The 19,608-nt window shown below is 37.6% G+C and overlaps 1 protein-coding gene across 2 annotated transcripts in view; it reads right to left on the bottom strand.

Annotated features, from left to right (window-relative positions):
• Window positions 1-19,608, bottom strand: part of RGS7BP (regulator of G protein signaling 7 binding protein) — a 109,325-nt gene that overhangs the window by 33,692 nt on the left and 56,025 nt on the right. For both annotated transcript variants that reach the window (XM_070357520.1, XM_005892766.3), the window contains exon 3: window positions 6,030-6,160. In XM_070357520.1, the coding sequence (XP_070213621.1) occupies window positions 6,030-6,160 (131 nt within the window). The remainder of the gene's footprint in view (window positions 1-6,029; window positions 6,161-19,608) is intronic.

The following is a 19,608-nucleotide window of genomic DNA, read 5'->3' as shown; positions in this document are numbered from 1 at the left end:
AGGAAGGGAGGGTGGTATACCTCAAAGGACCTGGGGAAATCTGACTGTAAGTGATGGCAGAGGGTTGGAGCAGAGTCAGAGAAAGTGCTTGACAGAGTGAGGAGAAATGAGCATAAAAACGGAAAGAGCAAGTTCACATGTAAAGGGAGCTTGCACTGGAGTGTTCTCTCATCTCTGCTTCTTCCAGAATGGGAATGTTGTAAAAACTGACTAACTGGGAGTAGAATGGGAAAGAGGAAAGCTGTGGAAAAAACAGCAGAATTGTTGAATTCTCTTAGAAACCTGGTTTTGCTTTCTGCCACTGGAGTGAATGAATCCTGAGGTCTCATTTTATCTGGTGTCAGGAAACAGGCATTAATGGTCAATGTGATACATGGATTCAGTTGTGGGAAAAGATTTCCTACCTAATTAACTGTGAAGAAGTGAGAGCAATTATTTTTCGCTATAAACATAGAAATTAGACTTTGTCAAATGATAGTGCAATCTACAACTTAAAACTGTTAGAATATGAGGCCTAAAATTATTCCTATCTGTCATATTCTCATAACAGTTTTTCAGAACCACACATGTATAGCATAATCTAATAGCCTTTATTAAATGTGTGTTTTTACCTCATATTTCTGTAATTTACTTTAATTTTGTTGGCCATGAAATAGGACAATCATCTCAGTACTGTTTGTCTTCATTTTTGGCAACAGCCTGATCTTATAAGTATAAAAGATTCCCAAGTAGATTGTACCAATCAGACTTATGAGACAGCAAAAATTTAGAAACATGGGGTATGCAGAAAGCATGAAGAGCCACTGAATATATTGTTAATGAAGGATACTTATAATTTGCTTAATTGAGAGAGAAGGACAATCTTCATTATTAAATTCAAGCTCCCTGCAGAAGCTTTAAAATGATTTGAGGCTTGGTTTTTCCCAGAAACAAACTGTACTCCTCGCCCCTGCAGTAACCTTGTGTGCCCTTTTCCTCCAAAGAGTAAACACATGACCACTCAATACAATAGTAAAACTAAATGTGATATACAATCCTTTCTGGACTTCTGGTAGCAGTCAGGGAGGTAATTAGAAATAAAAATAAATTAAAAGTACAGATAACTGCAAAATAATTTGGCTTCAGAATCTAATCACAACAAAAAATTGACCAGAAACTCTCATATAGAGCCAGAATAATGACTCAATTGCAATTCTCTTTTTTCCCGCCTTGATGAAATAGAATAAATAAGAGAAGTGGCCAACCTGTAATAAGAAATTAGCAGGAAGAAGAAATTAGCTAACCTAATAGTTACCAAAATACAAATTTTTACTATAGTATTAAAAGAAACATACCAGAAAGAGATTCTAAGCATAAAGAGATTGAATGTTATAGACTAGAATGGCAATCACCATTCCCCTAAGATTCTGAGGACTACACTCATCCCTCAGTATCTGTATGTGTGGGGAGGTGGGGTGGTTGGTTTCAGGACATACCCTGGACACCAAAATCCATGGATGCTCAAGTCCCAGAGTTAGTCATCTGTATCCGTGGTTCCACAGCCATGGATCCAAACAGCCACAGATTGTAAGAATAGTGCATGGTCTGCCATTGTTTGAATCCGGAAGGGTCAAATGTATTTTATTTCAGGAAGGGGCTTTGTGAGATCGCCTAGACCCTTCCTAGCCCAAGGCCACACTAGAGCTATCACTATTTGGATAAAGAGTGTATTTTCTGGCATCTTAAATCTTGGTGGACAAATTTCTTTCTAGTGTTGAAAAAGATGAAAGCATACAACATGTATGTACTTAGATGAGTAAGAATAGCCGGGTAAGAGTTTGGAAGTTTCCATTTTTATACATACAATGAGGTTATTTCCTTTTGTTTTAAAGGGTAGCTAAATGGTTATCCATCTTCACTGTGTTTCAGAATCACCTGGAGTGCCCCCAGATTCTGATTCAGTGGGTCCTGGGCAGGATCCGTGCATCTCCATGTTTATCCTGGATAATTTTGTAGCACATTTTCTAAGGATTTACATTCTAAGTAGTACTTTAGGAGAATAAAATAGAAATCCAAATGGAGACTTAATCCTACAAAGAGGAGAAATGAAAGATGCTCTTTTAAGAGTTTTACTTAGATGGTAAGATGTTAGAGCAGGGAGCAGAGGCTTATATTTTTAAAGGAAGAAGCAGAGAAGAGCACCAATCAGAGACTGACAGTGAAGACAGGAGGCAGTGCAGGTCAGATGAAATGATTAGTTAAGAATCTATGTGTTTTTTATTATCATGGAAGAAATAAAAAAGGAAATAAAAATATGCATAGAAGCAAATGAAAATATGACAACCCAAAACCTATGGGATTCAGTAAAAGCAGTGCTAAGAGGAGGGTTCATAGCAATGTAAGCTTACCTCAAGAAACAAGAGAAAAATCAAATAACCTAACTTTACACATAAAGAATCAGAAAAAGAAGAAATAAAGAACCCCAAAGTTAGTAGAATGAAAGAAACAATAAAAATCAGAGCAGAAATAAGTGAAAAATAAACAAAAAGACTATAACAAAAATAAACAAAACTAAAATCTGGTTCTTTGAGAAGATAAATAAAATAGACAAACCATTAGCCAGACTCATCAAGAAAAAAAGGGAGAAGAATCAAATCAACAAAATTAGGAATGAAAATGGAGAAATCACAACAGACAAATAGAAATACAAAGGATCGTAAGAGACTACTATCAGCAAATATATGCCAATAAAATGGACAACTTGGAAGAAATGGATGAATTCTTAGAAAAATATAACCTTCCAAATCTGAACCAGGAAGAAATAGAAAATCTTAACAGACCTATTACAAGCACGGAAATCGAAATTTTAATAAAAAAATCTTCCAACAAACAAAAGCCCAGGACCAGATGGCTTCATAGGTGAATTCTACCAAAAATTTAGAGAAGAGCTAACACCTATCCTACTCAAACTCTTCCAGAAAATTGTAGAGGAAGGTAAACTCCTAAATTCATTCTATGAGGCCACCATCACCCTAATACCAAAACCAGACAAAGATGCCACAAATAAAGAAAACTATAGGGCAATATCACTGATGAACATGGATGTAAAAATCCTTTAAAAAATTCTAGCAAACAGAATCCAACAACATATTAAAAAGATCATATATCATGGTCAAATGGGCTTTATCCCAGGGATGCAAGGAAAATTTTTAATATCTGCAAATCTATCAATATAATACACCACAATAACAAATTGGAAGATAAAAACCATATGATTATCTCAATAGATACATAAAAAGCCTTTGACAAAATTCAACACCCATTAATGATAAAAACTCTCCAGAAAGCAGGCATAGAAGGAACATACCTCAACACGATAAAAGCCATATGTGATAAACGCATAGCAAACATTATCCTCAATGGGAAAAAATCGAAAGCATATCCCCTACATATCAGGAACAAGACAAGGGTGTCCACTCTCACCACTACTATTCAACATACTTTTGGAAGTTTTAGCCACAGCAATCACAGAAGAAAAAGAAAGAAAAGGAATCCAGATTGGAAAAGAAGAAGTAAGACTCTCACTGTTTGCAGATGACATGATTTGCTACATAGAAAACCCTAAAGACACCACCAGAAAATTACTAGAGCTAATCAATGAATATAGTAAAGTATTAGGATATAAAATTAACACAGAGAAATCCCTTGCATTCCTATACATTAACAATGAGAAAACAGAGAAATTAAGGAAAGAATCCCATTCAACGAAAAGAATAAAATATACAATGGAGAAAAGACAATCTCTTTAACAAGCGGTGCTGGGAAAAGTGGTCAACCACCTGTAAAGAATGAAACTAGAACGCTTTCTAATACCATACAGAAAAATAAACTCAAAATGGATTAAAGATCTAAATAAGACCAGAAACTATAAAACTCCTAGAGGAAAACATAGGCAGAGCACAATCCGACATAAACCACAGTGAGATCCTCTATGACCCACCTCTCAGTAATGGAAATAAAAGCAAAAATAAGCAAATGGGACCTAATTAAACTTAAAAGCTTTTGTACAACAAAGGAAACTATAAGCAAGGTGAAAAGACAGCCTTCAGAATGGGAGAAAATAATAGCAAACGAAGCAACTGACAAAGAATTAATCTAAAAAATATACAAGCAGCTCATGCAGCTCAGTACCAGAAAAACAAACGACCCAATCAAAAAATGGGCCAAAGAACTAAACAGACATTTCTCCAAAGAAGACATACAGATGGCTAACAAACACATGAAAAGATGCTCAACATCACTCATTATCAGAGAAATGCAAATCAAAACCACAATGAGGTACCATTTCACACCAGTCAGAATGGCTGTGATCCAAAAGTCTACAAGCAATAAATGCTGGAGAGGGTGTGGAGAAAAGGGAACCCTCTTACACTGTTGGTGGGAATGCAAACTAGTACAGCCACTATGGAGAACAGTGTGTGTGAGTGTGTTAGTTGCTCAGTTGTGTCTGACTCTTTGTGACCCCATGGACTGTAGCCTGGGATTCTCCAGGCAAGAATACTGGAGTAGGTTGCCATTTCCTTCTCTGAGAACAGTGTGGAGATTCCTTAAAAAACTGGAAATAGAACGGCCATACGACCCAGCAATCCCACTGCTGGGCATACACACCGAGGAAACCAGAGTTGAAAGAGACATGGACCCCAGTGTTCATCACAGCACTGTTTACAATAGTTAGGACATGGAAGCAACCTAGATGTCCAGAGGCAGACAAATGGATAAGAAAATTGTGGTACATATACACAATGGAATATTACTCAGCTATTAAAAAGAACACATTTGAATCAGTTCTAATGAGGTAGATGAAACTGGAGCCTATTGTACAGAGTGAAGTAAGTCAGAAATAAAAACACCAATACAGTATATTAACACATATATATGGAATTTAGAAAGATGGTAATGACCCTATGTGCAAGACAGCAAAAGAGACACAGATATAAAGAACAGACTTTTGGACGCTATGGGAGAAGGCAAGGGTGGGATGATTTTAGAGACTAGCATTGAAACTTGTATATTACCATATATGAAATAGATGACCAGTCCAAGTTCGATGTATGAAGCAGGACACTCAAAGCCAGTACACTGGAACAACCCAGAGGGATGGGATGGGAAGGGAAGGGAGCTAATCTGTAGTGGGAGAAATTCTCTCTATGCATATGTGATGACTGAAACTGTTGGAATCAGTTTCTAAATGTGGGGGAAAGCAGCTTGAGGGTTAACACCAACACCCAGGAGAAGGCAGAGCATCGCTCAGAATGGAATTCAGAAATCTGATCAAACCATGCTGAAGCCACTTCCATCTCTGCAGGTTTCAGTCCTTTAGGCCAATATAGTCTCTTTATAAGTTTAAACCAGAGGATGAGATTTTCAGTCACTAATATGCCTCCCTATTGTTTATTGAGTTCCCCCTATTTTTAAATCTTTGGGGCACAATTTGTGATTTGTCATCTTGCAATCAAATACATTTAGGGGCATAGCAGCAATTTTGGATAGCATTTACTACCCTAGTAAGATCATTATATAGTTTTGCTGCCCACACTGATTCTAGCAAAAATCATGTTCACGAGTGGTAAAATAATAATTCTGAGAACTGCTTCTACCACAATTTCTGTTCAAGATAATCAGGCTTGTTATGCATTTTGATAGTACTGATACAGGCTTCTTTTATTTATTTCAAATATTTCCTGAACATATTCTAACTGTGTGTAGGCAGCGTCTGCCTACAATGCAGAAGACCCAGGTTTGATCACTGGGTCAGGAAGATCCCCTGGAGAAGGAAATGGCAACCCACTCCAGTATTCTTGCCTGGAAAATCCCATGGACAGAGGAGAGTGGTAGGCTACATTCCATGGGGTCGCAGAGAGTAGGACACGACTGAGCAACTTCACTTTCACTTTTCACTTTTCAAACATATGGTACATATTGGCCTTTGCAAAATATAAGTTTTGGTTTAAATTTTTCACTGTTTATGGCAATATATTAAACGTAGATACCTTTTCGATGAAATTGAAGAGACCCCAGCAGGCATATAGATTTTAGCATTTCTGTTGTGTACATTTCTAAGCAGCATTGCAGCTGAATGTAGAGCCGACAGATTTCTGGATGGATCTCACCATCTTCTGGGCTGCAACAGAATGAAGGAGAAAAGCTGTGAACATTCTCAAGATTTCACTCATCAGCCATTTGTCTCAGTTCTGAGAGGGGAAAAAGCTCACTAAAGATTTCTAAAGCCTTGAATCTAAAATATAGGACTTTTTGCTTTCAAACCAATAACCAATGTCACAGTTCTTATATAAGTGTCTTTCTGACTAACAGCTCTTAATATTTTTCCCCTTCAGCAGCAGATTTCTGCTAGGAGCTTAAAATCATAAATGTTTTAAGTAATTGAAAATACCAGACATTTTCAATTTAAATATTGGAACAAATTTCCAAAATATATTTAAACCATAAGACTATCCTAATCTGTAAGACTAGATTTAAAACTCTTATTTTTGGAGAAACTAACAAAGAGGTATTCAATTACCAGTTAGAAGATAGCTCTTTAATATTAAGGCCCTAGGATAATATGGTTAGAGAGCCAAGATAGAAATTATTTTTATCAAGGTCTTTGTCTCAGTCTAAAGGACATCCCTTTATTGTTTGCTATGGTTAATTTATGAAAGGCTAAGTGTTTTTATTGAAAAAAATGAAAAATTTATGAAAAATGAAATGTAATAAAATTCTGATAATTTTGCTTCATGATCTAATTCTAAATAAATACTAAATTTATGCTCTCAAATTTATTTGAAGCCTTGAGCCTTTCTCTATTAACTATGGTAAAATATACAAATGTGAATATGATAAAACATGAAGTGATCACTTTTATTTTTTGAGAGGACAGAAACTAGTTGTGGATAGGACACTATTTTATATGTTACTAAAATAGCGTGTATTGAATAAAGCAAACTAAATAAAAGGGATACAGTTTAGAGCTAGATTATAAATGGAAGAAGCCTAAAAGTGAACTCTGTCAAATACCCTAGGGTATCTTTACTTCTATCTCCATTCATTTAAAATGCAATGAAATCTGACTAAGCAATGCAGCATTTGGATTTGATTCCTTTGTAAAGTGGTCAGTTACAAAATAGCAGGGGCAATTATCAGAAAAAAAAAGGTGACTTCATTTTTATATAAGTTCTGGAATCACACTAAATAGAATTTGTATTTACACAGCAATTTACCGTAATAATAAGTTTTCATTTTCAATATTTATTTAGTAGATGAGCCAGCATTTATCTAACTATATGGCTTATGTAACACAGAAAAATGCAAAATCCTTTGCCTGAGTATGAATGATGCCTGCAAAATTATTCTATGTCTTTTCTGTGTCAGAACAAAGGACTTCATAAAAGCTTACATGCAGAATTTGGCTTTATCTGAAAAATATGAGCTTACATTACTTTCTCGTTTGTGTCTCATGGGTCCAGCCCTAGGCCAACATTGGGAGCAAGTGTATCTCTGGCAAAAGTCCCAGAGATTCTTGCAGAGCTTCTTCCCACAGGTGCTTTCTACCCTCAAGCTGTCCTTCTGCTTCCTGGAGCTTTCCCCCATGCCGACACACACACACACACACACCCACCACCTCATTATTTCATATTAACTCCAGCCTTTCCAAATGTCTGTGTCCCCTCTCCTCCCCTCATGGCCCTGCTAGACTCTGAAGGAATAATGGGCATCAATGGTTCATATAATAGAAAGTGATCCTGGTATATTACCTGCTAATACACTAATTTTGATAGAAAAATTTGAAGATAATGTCTTATCCCAAAGAGAAGCTAGAGCAAAAATATTCTATGGCAGGTAGGTCTTTTCTGTTCTGCTTCATCATTTCAATTATAGCTATTTGTTTTTACCTATGCCTAACGTTGGCCCTGGTGGCTTGTATGCAGATTAAAAAAAAAAACTGCAATGAGTATGTGGTATGTAGTATACATTTGATGATTGGGGAAATTAACAGTACAGTATTATTCTAAGCCACAGAATATTATTTTCTTTTTTTTTTTTAAGAATATTATTTTCAAAAGTACAAAATATGTGCTTTGTGGCTTCATTCCAAAAATATGCAAATTTCATATATAGATGATGTTTTATGTAATTTAAACAAATGATTACTGTATTAGCATATCTTAAGAGCCAATAAGTTTTATTATTTTACAGCTAGATGGTGAGAGACAATGTATCAAGTGGTTCTGAAAAAAAAAGACGTCAGAATAGAGATTAAAATGCCTAATTCATATCATTTCCTTGGATGCAATGGTCTCTGTAATGGTCTCTTTAATGGTCTCTGTAACCAATGGTGAGTCTCGAAACTACGGAACCATTTTGCCCTTCCTAAATGTTATGGGAATGATGCTGAGGCTGTACTTTGGCCACCTCATGTGAAGAGTTGACTCATTGGAAAAGACTCTGATGCTGGGAGGGCTTGGGGGCAGGAGAGAAGGTGATGACAGAGGATGAGATGGCTGGATGGCATCACTGACTCGATGGACGTTGAGTCTCAGTGAACTCTGGGAGTTGGTGATGGACAGGGAGGCCTGGCGTGCTGCAATTCATGGGGTCACAAAGAGTGGGACACAACTGAGCGAATGCACTGAACTGAACTGAAATGTTATGGGAGTAAACTGAATGGATGCTACCAGAAATATAGTCAGGCTAACAAAAATTAATTGATACTAAAGTTGCATTATAAATTTCCTACTTAAAAATTCTTACATATGCTCATAGATCATCCTTTAACATCTTGATAACTGAAGTATAAAGAAAAAAAATAGTCAAAGAGCAGTGGACAATTTACCTTTTATGTTAGTATTTCCCAATGCTTTGACTAGACATTGGCCTCAGGTCTTGTACAGTTTATTTCTCCTACTTTGTTTATTTATTTTTGGATATCCTGGGTCTTCATTGCTTTGGGGGCTTTTCTCTAGTTGCGGTACATAGACCTCTCATCATGGTGGCTTTTCTTGTTGCAGAGCGTGGGCTCTAGGGTACTCAGGCCTCAGTGGTTGTGGCACGTGGGCTCAGTAGCTGCAGCTCCCGGGCTCTGGAGCACAGGCTCAACAGTTGTGGCACATGGGCTTAGTTGCTCCACAGCATGTGGGATCTTCCTGGACTGGGGATCAAACCCGTGTCTTCTGCATTGGCAAGTGGATTCTTTACCACTGAGCCACCAGGGAAGCCCTATTTCTCCTACTTTAGAGCTCTAAGCTGTGTTGCTGCTATTGATTACTAAAGTTTGTTAAAAGAAAAATTGTCAAACGGGTTATAATAATATGTCTAATATGATCAGTGCACTGAAATTCATTTTTGGGAAACATTAAGAGTATTTAGGTTATTTTTGTAACAAATGAGCAAGAGTTAGAAGTTGAAAATGGAAGAAAAGTCAAGAAGACAGCAATGTAAAGGCTTGAAACTCACTAGGAATAAACTAGAAGGCCCATAGAGAATTTTACATGAAACAAAATTAGACCTACATACTTCCTCTAGGAACTGACATAACTTACAGGTAACTTTACCACATGTGATTGATGCTTAGTCTAAAACTACTCATGTTATTCAAGTTTAAGTCTATGAGAGTCAATCTGATGCACAGTTAATTGTGAAAGAAATTTTATAAGGTGTGATTATTTTTCTACTGATCATAAATCAAGAACTAACCTTGTTTTGATTAATTTGAAAGCCTAAGTATTAATAGAAAACCACTCTAAAATGAACTTAAATGATATTCAGTGATTTAGAGCTCAAGTTGAATTTAAAAAACTTTAAAAATAACCATCAATTTATGAAACTTCAATCAGCTTGAGAATCAGGATTTAGTGTCTTAATACGAGGACTTAAGAGAAGTGAACTGGTGTAGTAATAGGCGGACAAGAATATAGACATTGCCTAAGTCACCCGGTGATCATGGAAATGCTCTCTATTATGGATATTCTTGTTTTATAACTCAAAAGTAATACGATGAACACCTGTTTGAATGGTTAAAATTAATAAGACTGACAAAACCAAATCTTGTACATTATTAGTAGGAGTTAAAATTTTGAAAAGAGTTCTGTAATAAATATGTATACTAAACATATACCTTCCTATGACCTGATAATTCCACTTCTGGGTATTTACCCAAGAGAAATGAAAACCTATAAAACTAATACAATTATGTAAAGTTTAAAAATAAAATAAAATTAAAAAAATATATATTCCACACACACACACACAAAAAAAACCCTGAAAAAAAAAAAAAAAAAGAGTAGTTTTATTTAAAATAACTAAATACTAGAAATAGCCTGGGTGTCTGTCAAGAGGAAAGTGGATAAAGAAACTAGACTCTCATACATCAACTATACTTCAGTTTAAAAAAAAAACAACTAGAATATTCCTACAGTAGACTAATACTTGATAATTAAGAGGAGTAAATTCCTGATACACAAAACAACACAGATGAATCTCAAACACATTATTTGTTTTTTCACTTTAAAAATTTTGTTTTTAATTGGAGGATAACTGCTTTACAATATCTTGTTGCCTTTTGCCATATGTCAACATAAATCAGCCATAGGTATACATACATCCCCTCCATCTTGAATCTCCTTTCCACCTTCTACCATATCCCACCCCTCTAGGTCGCCACAGAGCATGGGTTTGAGATTCCTGTGTCATACAGAAAATTCCCACTGGATATCTATTTTACATATGGGAATATATATGTTTCTGTGCTTCTCTCTCACTTTGTTCCACCCTCTCCTTCTCTAACTGTGTGCAGGTTTGTTTTCTATGCCTGCGTCTTCACTGCTACCTTGCAAATAGGTTCATCAGTACTATCTGCCTAGTTCCATATATATATATATGCATTAATATATGATATTCGCTTTTCTCTTTCCGTCTTACTTCAGTCTATATAATAGGCTCCAGATTCATCTACCACATTAGAACTGACTCAAATGCGTTCCTTTTTATGGCTAAGTAATATTCCATAGTATATATGTACCACAGCTTCTTTATCCATTCATTTGTTGATGGACATCTAGGTTGCTTCCATGTCCTAGCTATTGTAAATAGTGTTGCAGTGAACATCGGGGTACATGTGTGCTTTTCAATTACGCCAAACACAATTTTGAGTGAGAAAATCCTTATACAAAAGAGTAAATACTGCATGACTCCATTTATATGAAGTTCTAGAACAGATAAAACTAATCCATAGTAACAGGTGTTAGAACTATGGTGGGGAGAGTATTGACTGGGAATGGGCATAAGAGAGGGAACTTTCTAGAGTGAGTGTAATATTTCATATATAGATGAAAGTTTGAGTTACATGGGTATATACATTTGGCAGAGGAACCAGAGGTCAAATTGCCAACATAGGCTGGATCACAGAAAAAGCAAGGGAATTCCAAAAACACATCTACTTCAATTCATTGATTATGCTAAAGCCTTTGACTTTGTGGATCACAACAAACTGGAATATTCTTAAAGAGATGGGAATACCAGCACTTTTCCTGCCTCCTGAGAAACCTGTATGCAGGACAAGAAGCAACAGTTAGTACCTGAGATGGAAAAATGGACTGGTACAAAACTGGGAAAGGAGTACATCAAGGCTATATATTGTCACCCTGCTTATTTAACTTCTATGCAGAATACATCATGAGAAATGCTGGGCTAGATGAATCAATCCCAAGCTGGAATCAAGACTGCCAGAAGAAATACCAACAACCTCAAATTTGCAGATGATATCACTTTAATTGCAGCAAGTGAAGAGGAACCAAAGAGCCTCTTGATGAAAGTGGGAGAGTGAAAAAGCTGGCTTAAAACTCAACATTCAAAAAACTAAGATCATGGCATCTGGTCCTATACTTCATGGCAAATAGATGGGGAATATGTGGAAACAGTGTCAGATTTCATTTTCTTGGGCTCCAATATCAATGTGGACAGTGACTGCAGCCATGAAATTAAAAGATGCTGGCTCCTTGGAAGAAGAAATACGTCAAATCTAGAAAGTGTTTTAAAAGGCAGAGACATCACTTTGCTGACAAAGGTCCCTCTTGCCTGGAAAACCCCATGAACAGAGGAGCCTGGAAGGCTACAGTCCATGGGGTCGCTGAGGGTCGGACACGACTGAGCAACTTCACTTTCACTTTTCACTTTCATGCATTGGAGAAGGAAATGGCAGCCCACTCCAGCGTTTTTGCCTGGAGAATCCCAGGGATGGGGGAGCCTGGTGGGCTGCCGTCTATGGGGTCGCACAGAGTCGGACACGACTGAAGCGACTTAGCAGCAGCAGTCAAAGCTATATTTCTTCCAGTAGTCACGTATAGATGTGAGAGTTGGACCATAAAGAAGGCTGAGTGCTGAAGAACTGATCCTTTCAAACTGTGGTGCTGAAGAAGACTCTTGAGAGTCCCTTGTACTGCAAGATCAAACAGTCCATCCTAAAGGAAATCAGTCCTGAATATTCATTGGAAGGACTGTTGCTGAAGCTGAAGCTCCAATACTTTGGCCATCTGATGTGAAGAGCTGACTCATTAGAAAAGACCCTGAGGCTGGGATAGATTGAGGGCAAGAGGAGAAGGGGACGACAGAGGATGAGATGGTTGGATGGCATCACTAACTCAAAGGACATGAGTTTGAGCAAACTCAGGGAGATAGTGATGGACAGAGGAGCCTGGCTGCTGCAGTTTATGGGGTCGCAAAGAGTTAGGCACGACTTAGCAACTGAACAACAACAACAACACATTTGACAAAACTTATTGAATGGTACACTTGAGATTTGGGCATTTATTTGATCATATGCAAATTTTAAACTTTTAAAAAAGAAGTATAGGCAATGATATTTCATAAAAGAGAGTATAGATGAGTTTAAATTTGTCCTGAAGCTTTTGTAACATGAACCTGGAAAGTATGACTTGAGTGTAAAGAATGAGGAAATCTTAGTCAGATTTTCAGTATATTAAAAACATTTATTCCTTAATTTTTTCAGTATATTAAAAAACATTTATTCCTTAACTTTTTCAGTATATTAAAAAACATTTATTCCTTAATTTTTTCAGTATATTAAAAAACATTTTTTCCTTAATTATGTATAAAGATGTTTTAAAGCATGTTTGACACGAAAGTTGTTATTAAGATGACTTTAAGTTATAAGCACTCTTTTACATATGGTGAAAGTGAAGTGAAAGTGAAAGTCGCTCAGTCATGTCCAACTCTTTGAGACCCCATGGACTATACAGTCCATGGAAGTCTCCAGGCCAGAATCCTGGAGTGGGCAGTCTTTCCTTCTCCAGGGGATCTTCTCAACCCAGGGATTGAACCCAGGTCTCCTGCATTGCAGGCACATTCTTTACCAGCTGAGCCACAAGGGAAGCATGTACTTCCACTCTTTTATCTTTTTCAACCCTTTCAATTGATGCTTAATTAATAAATGAAATAAAAAAAATAGGACCATAGGCAAATATTGAACCCCACTTAATAGTAAGCATGCTGAAACATTTAGGTGTAAAGTTTTCTGATGTCTGCAACTTCAGAAAAAATATAGATTATGGATGGAGGAATGAATATACAGACAGACATATGGTAAACAAGTACAACTTAATGGTAGAATCTGGATGATGGGCATTTACTTGATGTCCAAGGATTTACGGTTCCCCTAATAGTTACCTGGCATAAACAGAACAAAACAACTGGGAAGCTTTACAACTAGTAAGGTCAAGTTCAGGAGTTAGCACACTGGGGACTGTGGTTATGAAATGACTTGACTCTGCATCTGTCTGCTCTTTCGCCAGACTTTGGTGTTCTGCGCAGCTGCTAATAGCTTCTTAAAAACCAGCAAAATTTGTTATTTTAAAAGTCTGTCTCTAATGCAGTGGTTTATATATTTATCAATAGATGAAGGCAGCAAGACATAATAAAAGGAAAATGGATTCTGGAGTCAGAAAACAATTCTAAATTTAGACTTCATTATTTAGAATTGTGATCATAGGAAAATCACTTTAAGTTCTTCAATACTCAGTCTTCTTAGCTGTGAAATAGGCGTGTGTGCTTGTGCTTAGCTGTTCAGCGGTGTCTGACTCTTTGTGGCCCCATGGACTGTAGCCTGCCAGACTCCTCTGTCCATGGAATTCTCCAGGTAAGAATGCTGGAGTGGGTTGCCATGCCCTCCTCCAGGGGATCTTCCCAAGCCAGGGATTGAACCCAGATCTCCTGCATTGCAGGCGGATTCTTTACCATCTGAGGCACCAGGGAAGCGTAGCTACTTATGATTGAAGTATCTTAAAGTTGGTGCAAGGATCAAATGAGATCATGGTGGGAAAATAAGTAAAAACTGTGAAGGACTGTTGGAAGTTGGCTGCAATCCAACTGAACACATCAAATTTGTCTACTTAGCCTTACGCTTGTGTATAGTCTTTGGTATTAAAACTTCTCTGCCATTCAACAGCATTCTTTCTTTGTTTACAGCTCCCAAACATGGAACTGAAGGACACTTTGGTTAAATAAACATGCCAATAGGCTGAGAAAGAAAGGTGTGACCCCACTGACAACCCCTCAGCATATCACAGACTTTGGTGATGACAGATACACTTGGAGTTTGTCAGGTAGCAGAGATGGAAACCAGAACTGCTGTTGCAGCAAATATATCAGAGTCGTTCTCAGAGTCAACTTTGTTGTTGGCTATTAATTCAAATGGAAAGGAAAGACTCAGGAAGCCAAATGGCATGAGGGAAAGGGATAATAATCTTCAGTTTATTTTTCAGAGCAAATAATTAAGGAGGAAAGGGATTACCTGGCTTACCCTAGGATACTGATCTCAAAATACCTGCAATGGTTTCCCCTCAGATTCTGCTTAACAAGGATATATCCCAATGCTGTGCCAAATTCAGTGATGGTTTCAGAGGCCAGCCTTTGTACACTTACTCCTTCTCTTCGTGAAGGACACTTCTCACGGTGGCTCCGTGAGTTAACATAATCAATGAATAGTCAGAGGGCAGAGAGGGCACAAGGGTGTATATGTTGGTGTATATGTGTGTGTGTGTGTGTGACCTAATTTTTAGTTTGGGTTTCAAATTCTTAAACATAATTATAGGGTCTATGCAAGTTCATAAACAGAACAGATGGCTTGTACCTACTAAATGACTATAGTCTTTCACACCAAAATAAGCCCTGCAATAGAAAGAGGAGCCCAGTGAATCAGAAGAACAGGAACAAGATATTTTTCAAGGTATCTCTATATGTAATAATTGACTCTCCCTTTTGTCTCCATTTTTCTCATAATCTTCTTTTACTGATTTTTTTTTTTCTGAAACTTGTGCTTTAGGTGACAACCTCCTGTATTTTCTTCATAGAGAGTCATAGCAAGTTTGGTTCTCCCCCACCCCAGAAGCCTTTGAAGAAGTAATTGTAATTCCCTCGCTTCCCAGCATGTTAATTTCATGGGACCATATGGCTCTGGGACTTTCTCACCACTGAACACAAATCTGGATCAAATTTTGCCCTGGAGCTATACAGGTTCAGTCAGAAAGGAAACTTGACTTTCAAAAGCAGGGTTAAAACCTGTAGTGCAACAGTATTATCTTTTGGTAGCTGCTTTGAGTACTGTATGCAAAGCAACGGGTCTCAGAGAGGCAGCACTTTTTATGATTTAGCACTGTATTCTGGTCTTCATCTCCCTGTTGTTTTTGGTTTACCCTCTGGCAGGACCTTTGACATTTCCCCATGACCCAGTTGAGAGATTGATAAATAGTGAGTAGCATTACCAAGCAGCTTGTTCATTTTTTCCATTTAAAGAATAAAACTTATATTTAAACACACACAAAAAATTGAGAGCCATCATTTTTCTGACATTGTGATACTTAAAATGAAATAAGACTAAAAATACTACTATTGAATTGTAAATCATCTTTTATTTATCTTAAATGGTACTGTTTAAGGCATTACTGAGAAGAGCTGAGGATAGGTGGTGACCTTTGTGGTGATGCTGAAAGGCCTTTCTGGGCATGTCCCAGGGCATCTGAGGTTGAAGGAGTTAATGGGCTGAACATCATAACTTTTTTTTCTTGATACTTGAAACTCATGCTTATTGATCGGAGAAAACTGACATTTACAAGGCACTGTTCCTTCCATTTTCAGAATAAAATATCTTATTCTGTCTTGGCCTCTTCTCCCACCCTTCTATCCTTTTGGGCTTGCAAGTCTTTTGATCTTTCCATTTTCCCTCTGATTCTTTCAGTGTTTTTCCTCTTTAAGATCTCTAGTTGGGAGACATGTGGGGTCTGCAAACAGCTCTTTAGGCCTTGGCTTACCAGGTCTTGTGGTTCTTACAGTTACCAGATAGAAGCCTGTGGCTGGTGGAGTCTGAGTTTTAGATTCCTGAATCTCTGCTGAGATGATAATCAGCACCATGGGTTACTGGGCTAGGCTAGTAGGAGTCAGTGGGATAGGCTACAACCAGCCCTATCCCACTGACTATGGCAAGGATCAGCTTATTTGATAGACACACACACACACACATACCCTGGGGGATAAAATGGCAACCCACTCCAGTATTCTTGCCTGGAGAAGCCCATGGACAGAGGAGCCTGGCGCGTTAAGAGTTGGACACAACTTAGTGACTGAACGATAAAAGCACACACATATATACCTAGTATTTGTTGTTGTTCAGTCACTAAGTCATGTCCGACTCTGTGACCCCAGGGACTGCAGCACGCCAGGCCTCCCTGTCCCTAACTATCTCCTAGAGTTTGCCCAAGTTCATGTCCATTGAATCAGTGATGCTATTCAACCATGTCATCCTCTGCTGCCCCCTTCTCCTTTTGCCAGAACCAGGATCAATCTTTCCCAGAACCAGGATCTTTTCCAAAGAGTTGGCTGTTAACACCAGGTGGCCAAAGTAGTGGAGCTTTAGCATCAGTCCTTCCAATGAATACTCAGTGTTGATTTCCTTTAGGATTGACTTTTTTGATCTCCTTGCTGTCCAAGAGACTCTCAAGAGTCTTCTCCAGCACCACAATTCAAAGCATCAATTCTTTAGCTCTCATAGTTACATTTATATTTAAATTAAGGAAACATATATATGCTTTTACACTTTAATTAGAAAATATTATTTTTGCATCAAAATCAAGGTTTTCAACCTTTAATGCTTATTATTTTCACATGATAGCAATGATCTTCAAAGGTCAGTTATCATTCAGTGATCATGTGTTACACTGGAAAGAATTCAGCTTATTAATTTTCATTATATTCAAAGTCTGGGTCAGTAATTGCTGCAAGTGGTTAATTCCTGCCTTTATCCACTGGAATTTAGAGTTCAACATACTAAACTGTTGGTTTATCTAAATGGCATTTCGCCCTTCATTCCTAGTTATGTCATTAACCTGGGTGAAGCTATATTTCTTTTTAGCTAAAGTTATAGCCTTCATGAGTATTGCCAAAACAATGATATGACTTTAAAACAACCTAAGATAACTGGGATGACCAAGGTTAACTCATTCAGTTAATCCAAAAGAGAGTTTTTGATTTAAAAAAAAAGAGAGAAATCTCCCCATCTTATTTGACTGGACAGCACAAAATGTTAATACTTTAATATCTAATGATGACAATTCAGTATAGTTACATACACTAATGTGTCTAGTTACAGAGTTAATAAGTCCATTGTGGTTTGGCCTCCTCTTATGTGTGAGAGACTATTTATATAGAGCGATGGCCTGAGGGGTGACAAAAGATCACGGGAGTCCAAACTACAGTCCACACAGGCCTGAAATCCTTTTTTTTTTTTTCTTCTTTTTTTAGTCTCACGAAATGATTAAACCAGGAAGACTCTTTGGGGAAGGTTTAGGAAAGGGGTAGAAAGATGGTGTCTGTTTATCATACAAATAACACTGGCAAATGCATAGAGTTTCTTGTTTGTGCCAGAGCTTTGGTGCTGCCAGTTTAGCTCTCTGGCTCATTTTTCAGCTTGCATAAAGGATTTTGAGAAGAGTTAAAACTTTTTTAGCATTTTGCAGTCTACTTGTCCAACTTCAGACTCCTACCCAATGCTAGAGGTTCTTTAAATACTATACCTAATGGGATTCTGTCGTGTTATTCTGTCTTTCCATTGGCACGCAATGATAACTTGTATTTTTTTGCAGAACTCTCAAAAGATGACACTTCACGCCAATATGGAAATGTACATTTCTAAGACAGATGTAACAGCTATTTTCTACAAAAAAGGCAAAAGATTTATGCAAACAGAAGAGACCAGTATCTGTACACATGGAAAAATCTCACATTCCTTTATGAGTTTTTCCCTCATTGGACTATAAATTCCTTGAGGCCAGAAAGTTTACCTTATTTATCTTTATATCTTCCAGCACTTAACAGATTGTTGGGAACATAGTAAGTTCTCAATTAAACAGTACCCCAAGGCAGTTTTAAAAAGTAGCACCTAGATGGTAAGAAGCTGAAGGCTGGAATTTCAGCACTGGTTCTGCCATCACCAGCCTCATTTCACAATTAGAGATCATTTTCTTAAGAATTTCTTGTTTTGCAGCCTTCTTTTTTCCTTTAAGCTGTCTTTAATACATTTTAACACACATTTTATGTAGCTAAGTAAAAAAGGAAAAGATGACTTATAGTAATACCAGAGGTATCTATTATTAATGTTTTGGTATATTTCCTTCCAGATTAATATCGCTAAGAGCCAGAAGTCTTATCCATTATTTCTCGTTGTCAAGCACCTAATGGGCTTCCCTGGTGGCTCAGTGGTAGAGAATCTGCCTGCAATGTAGGAGATGCGGGTTTGATCCCTGGGTCAGGAAGATTCACTGGGGACGATAATGGCAACCCACCACAGTATTCTTGCCTGGGAAACCCCATGGCTATGGTTCATGGGGTTGCAAAACAAACAAGCAAGCACATAGCAGAATGCCTGGCTCATTCACAGCTCTCAATCCATGTTTGTTGATATGAATCAAACTGGATGCTGGAGGCTGACCTGTGAGTCCATGTACTACCTGGAGTGTTCTCATAGGGGCAAGGCTAATAATTTTAGAGTGGTCAAGTCAGTGAAGGAGAATGTTGGTAGTAAAACTACTGTAATAAAGTGGACTCTGTAGTCAGAGGAGGAGTAGAGTTCACTTTACTACAGTAGTTCATGTTTTTTTAAAGAAGGAAAAATATTAACATAAAGGCCACATTCCAGCCTCCATATAAAGCATAAGTGGTCCTGCATCAAACAGTTCTGGGTTTAGATCCTGATTTCATTACTTATAACTATGTGATCTTGGACAACTTTCTGAACCTCTCAGTGCTTCAAAAACTGAATTAGGATGGTAATACTTAATTGTGGCTCAAACAGTAAAGAATCTGCCTGCAATGCAGAAGACCTGGGTTCAATCCCTGGGTCAGGAAGATCCCCTGGAGGAGGAAATGGCAGCTCACTCCAGTGTTCTTGCCTGGAAAATCACCTGGACAGAAGAGCCTGACAGGCTACAGTCCATGGTATCGAAAGAGTTGGACACAACGGAGCAACTAACACACCTAATCCACAGCATTATTGAAAAGATTTAAGTGAAA

The sequence above is a fragment of the Bos mutus genome, chromosome 20 (genome assembly GCF_027580195.1).
Source record: "Bos mutus isolate GX-2022 chromosome 20, NWIPB_WYAK_1.1, whole genome shotgun sequence".
NCBI classification, from domain to species: Eukaryota; Metazoa; Chordata; class Mammalia; order Artiodactyla; family Bovidae; genus Bos; species Bos mutus.
This window is presented reverse-complemented; position numbering and strand designations above follow the sequence as displayed.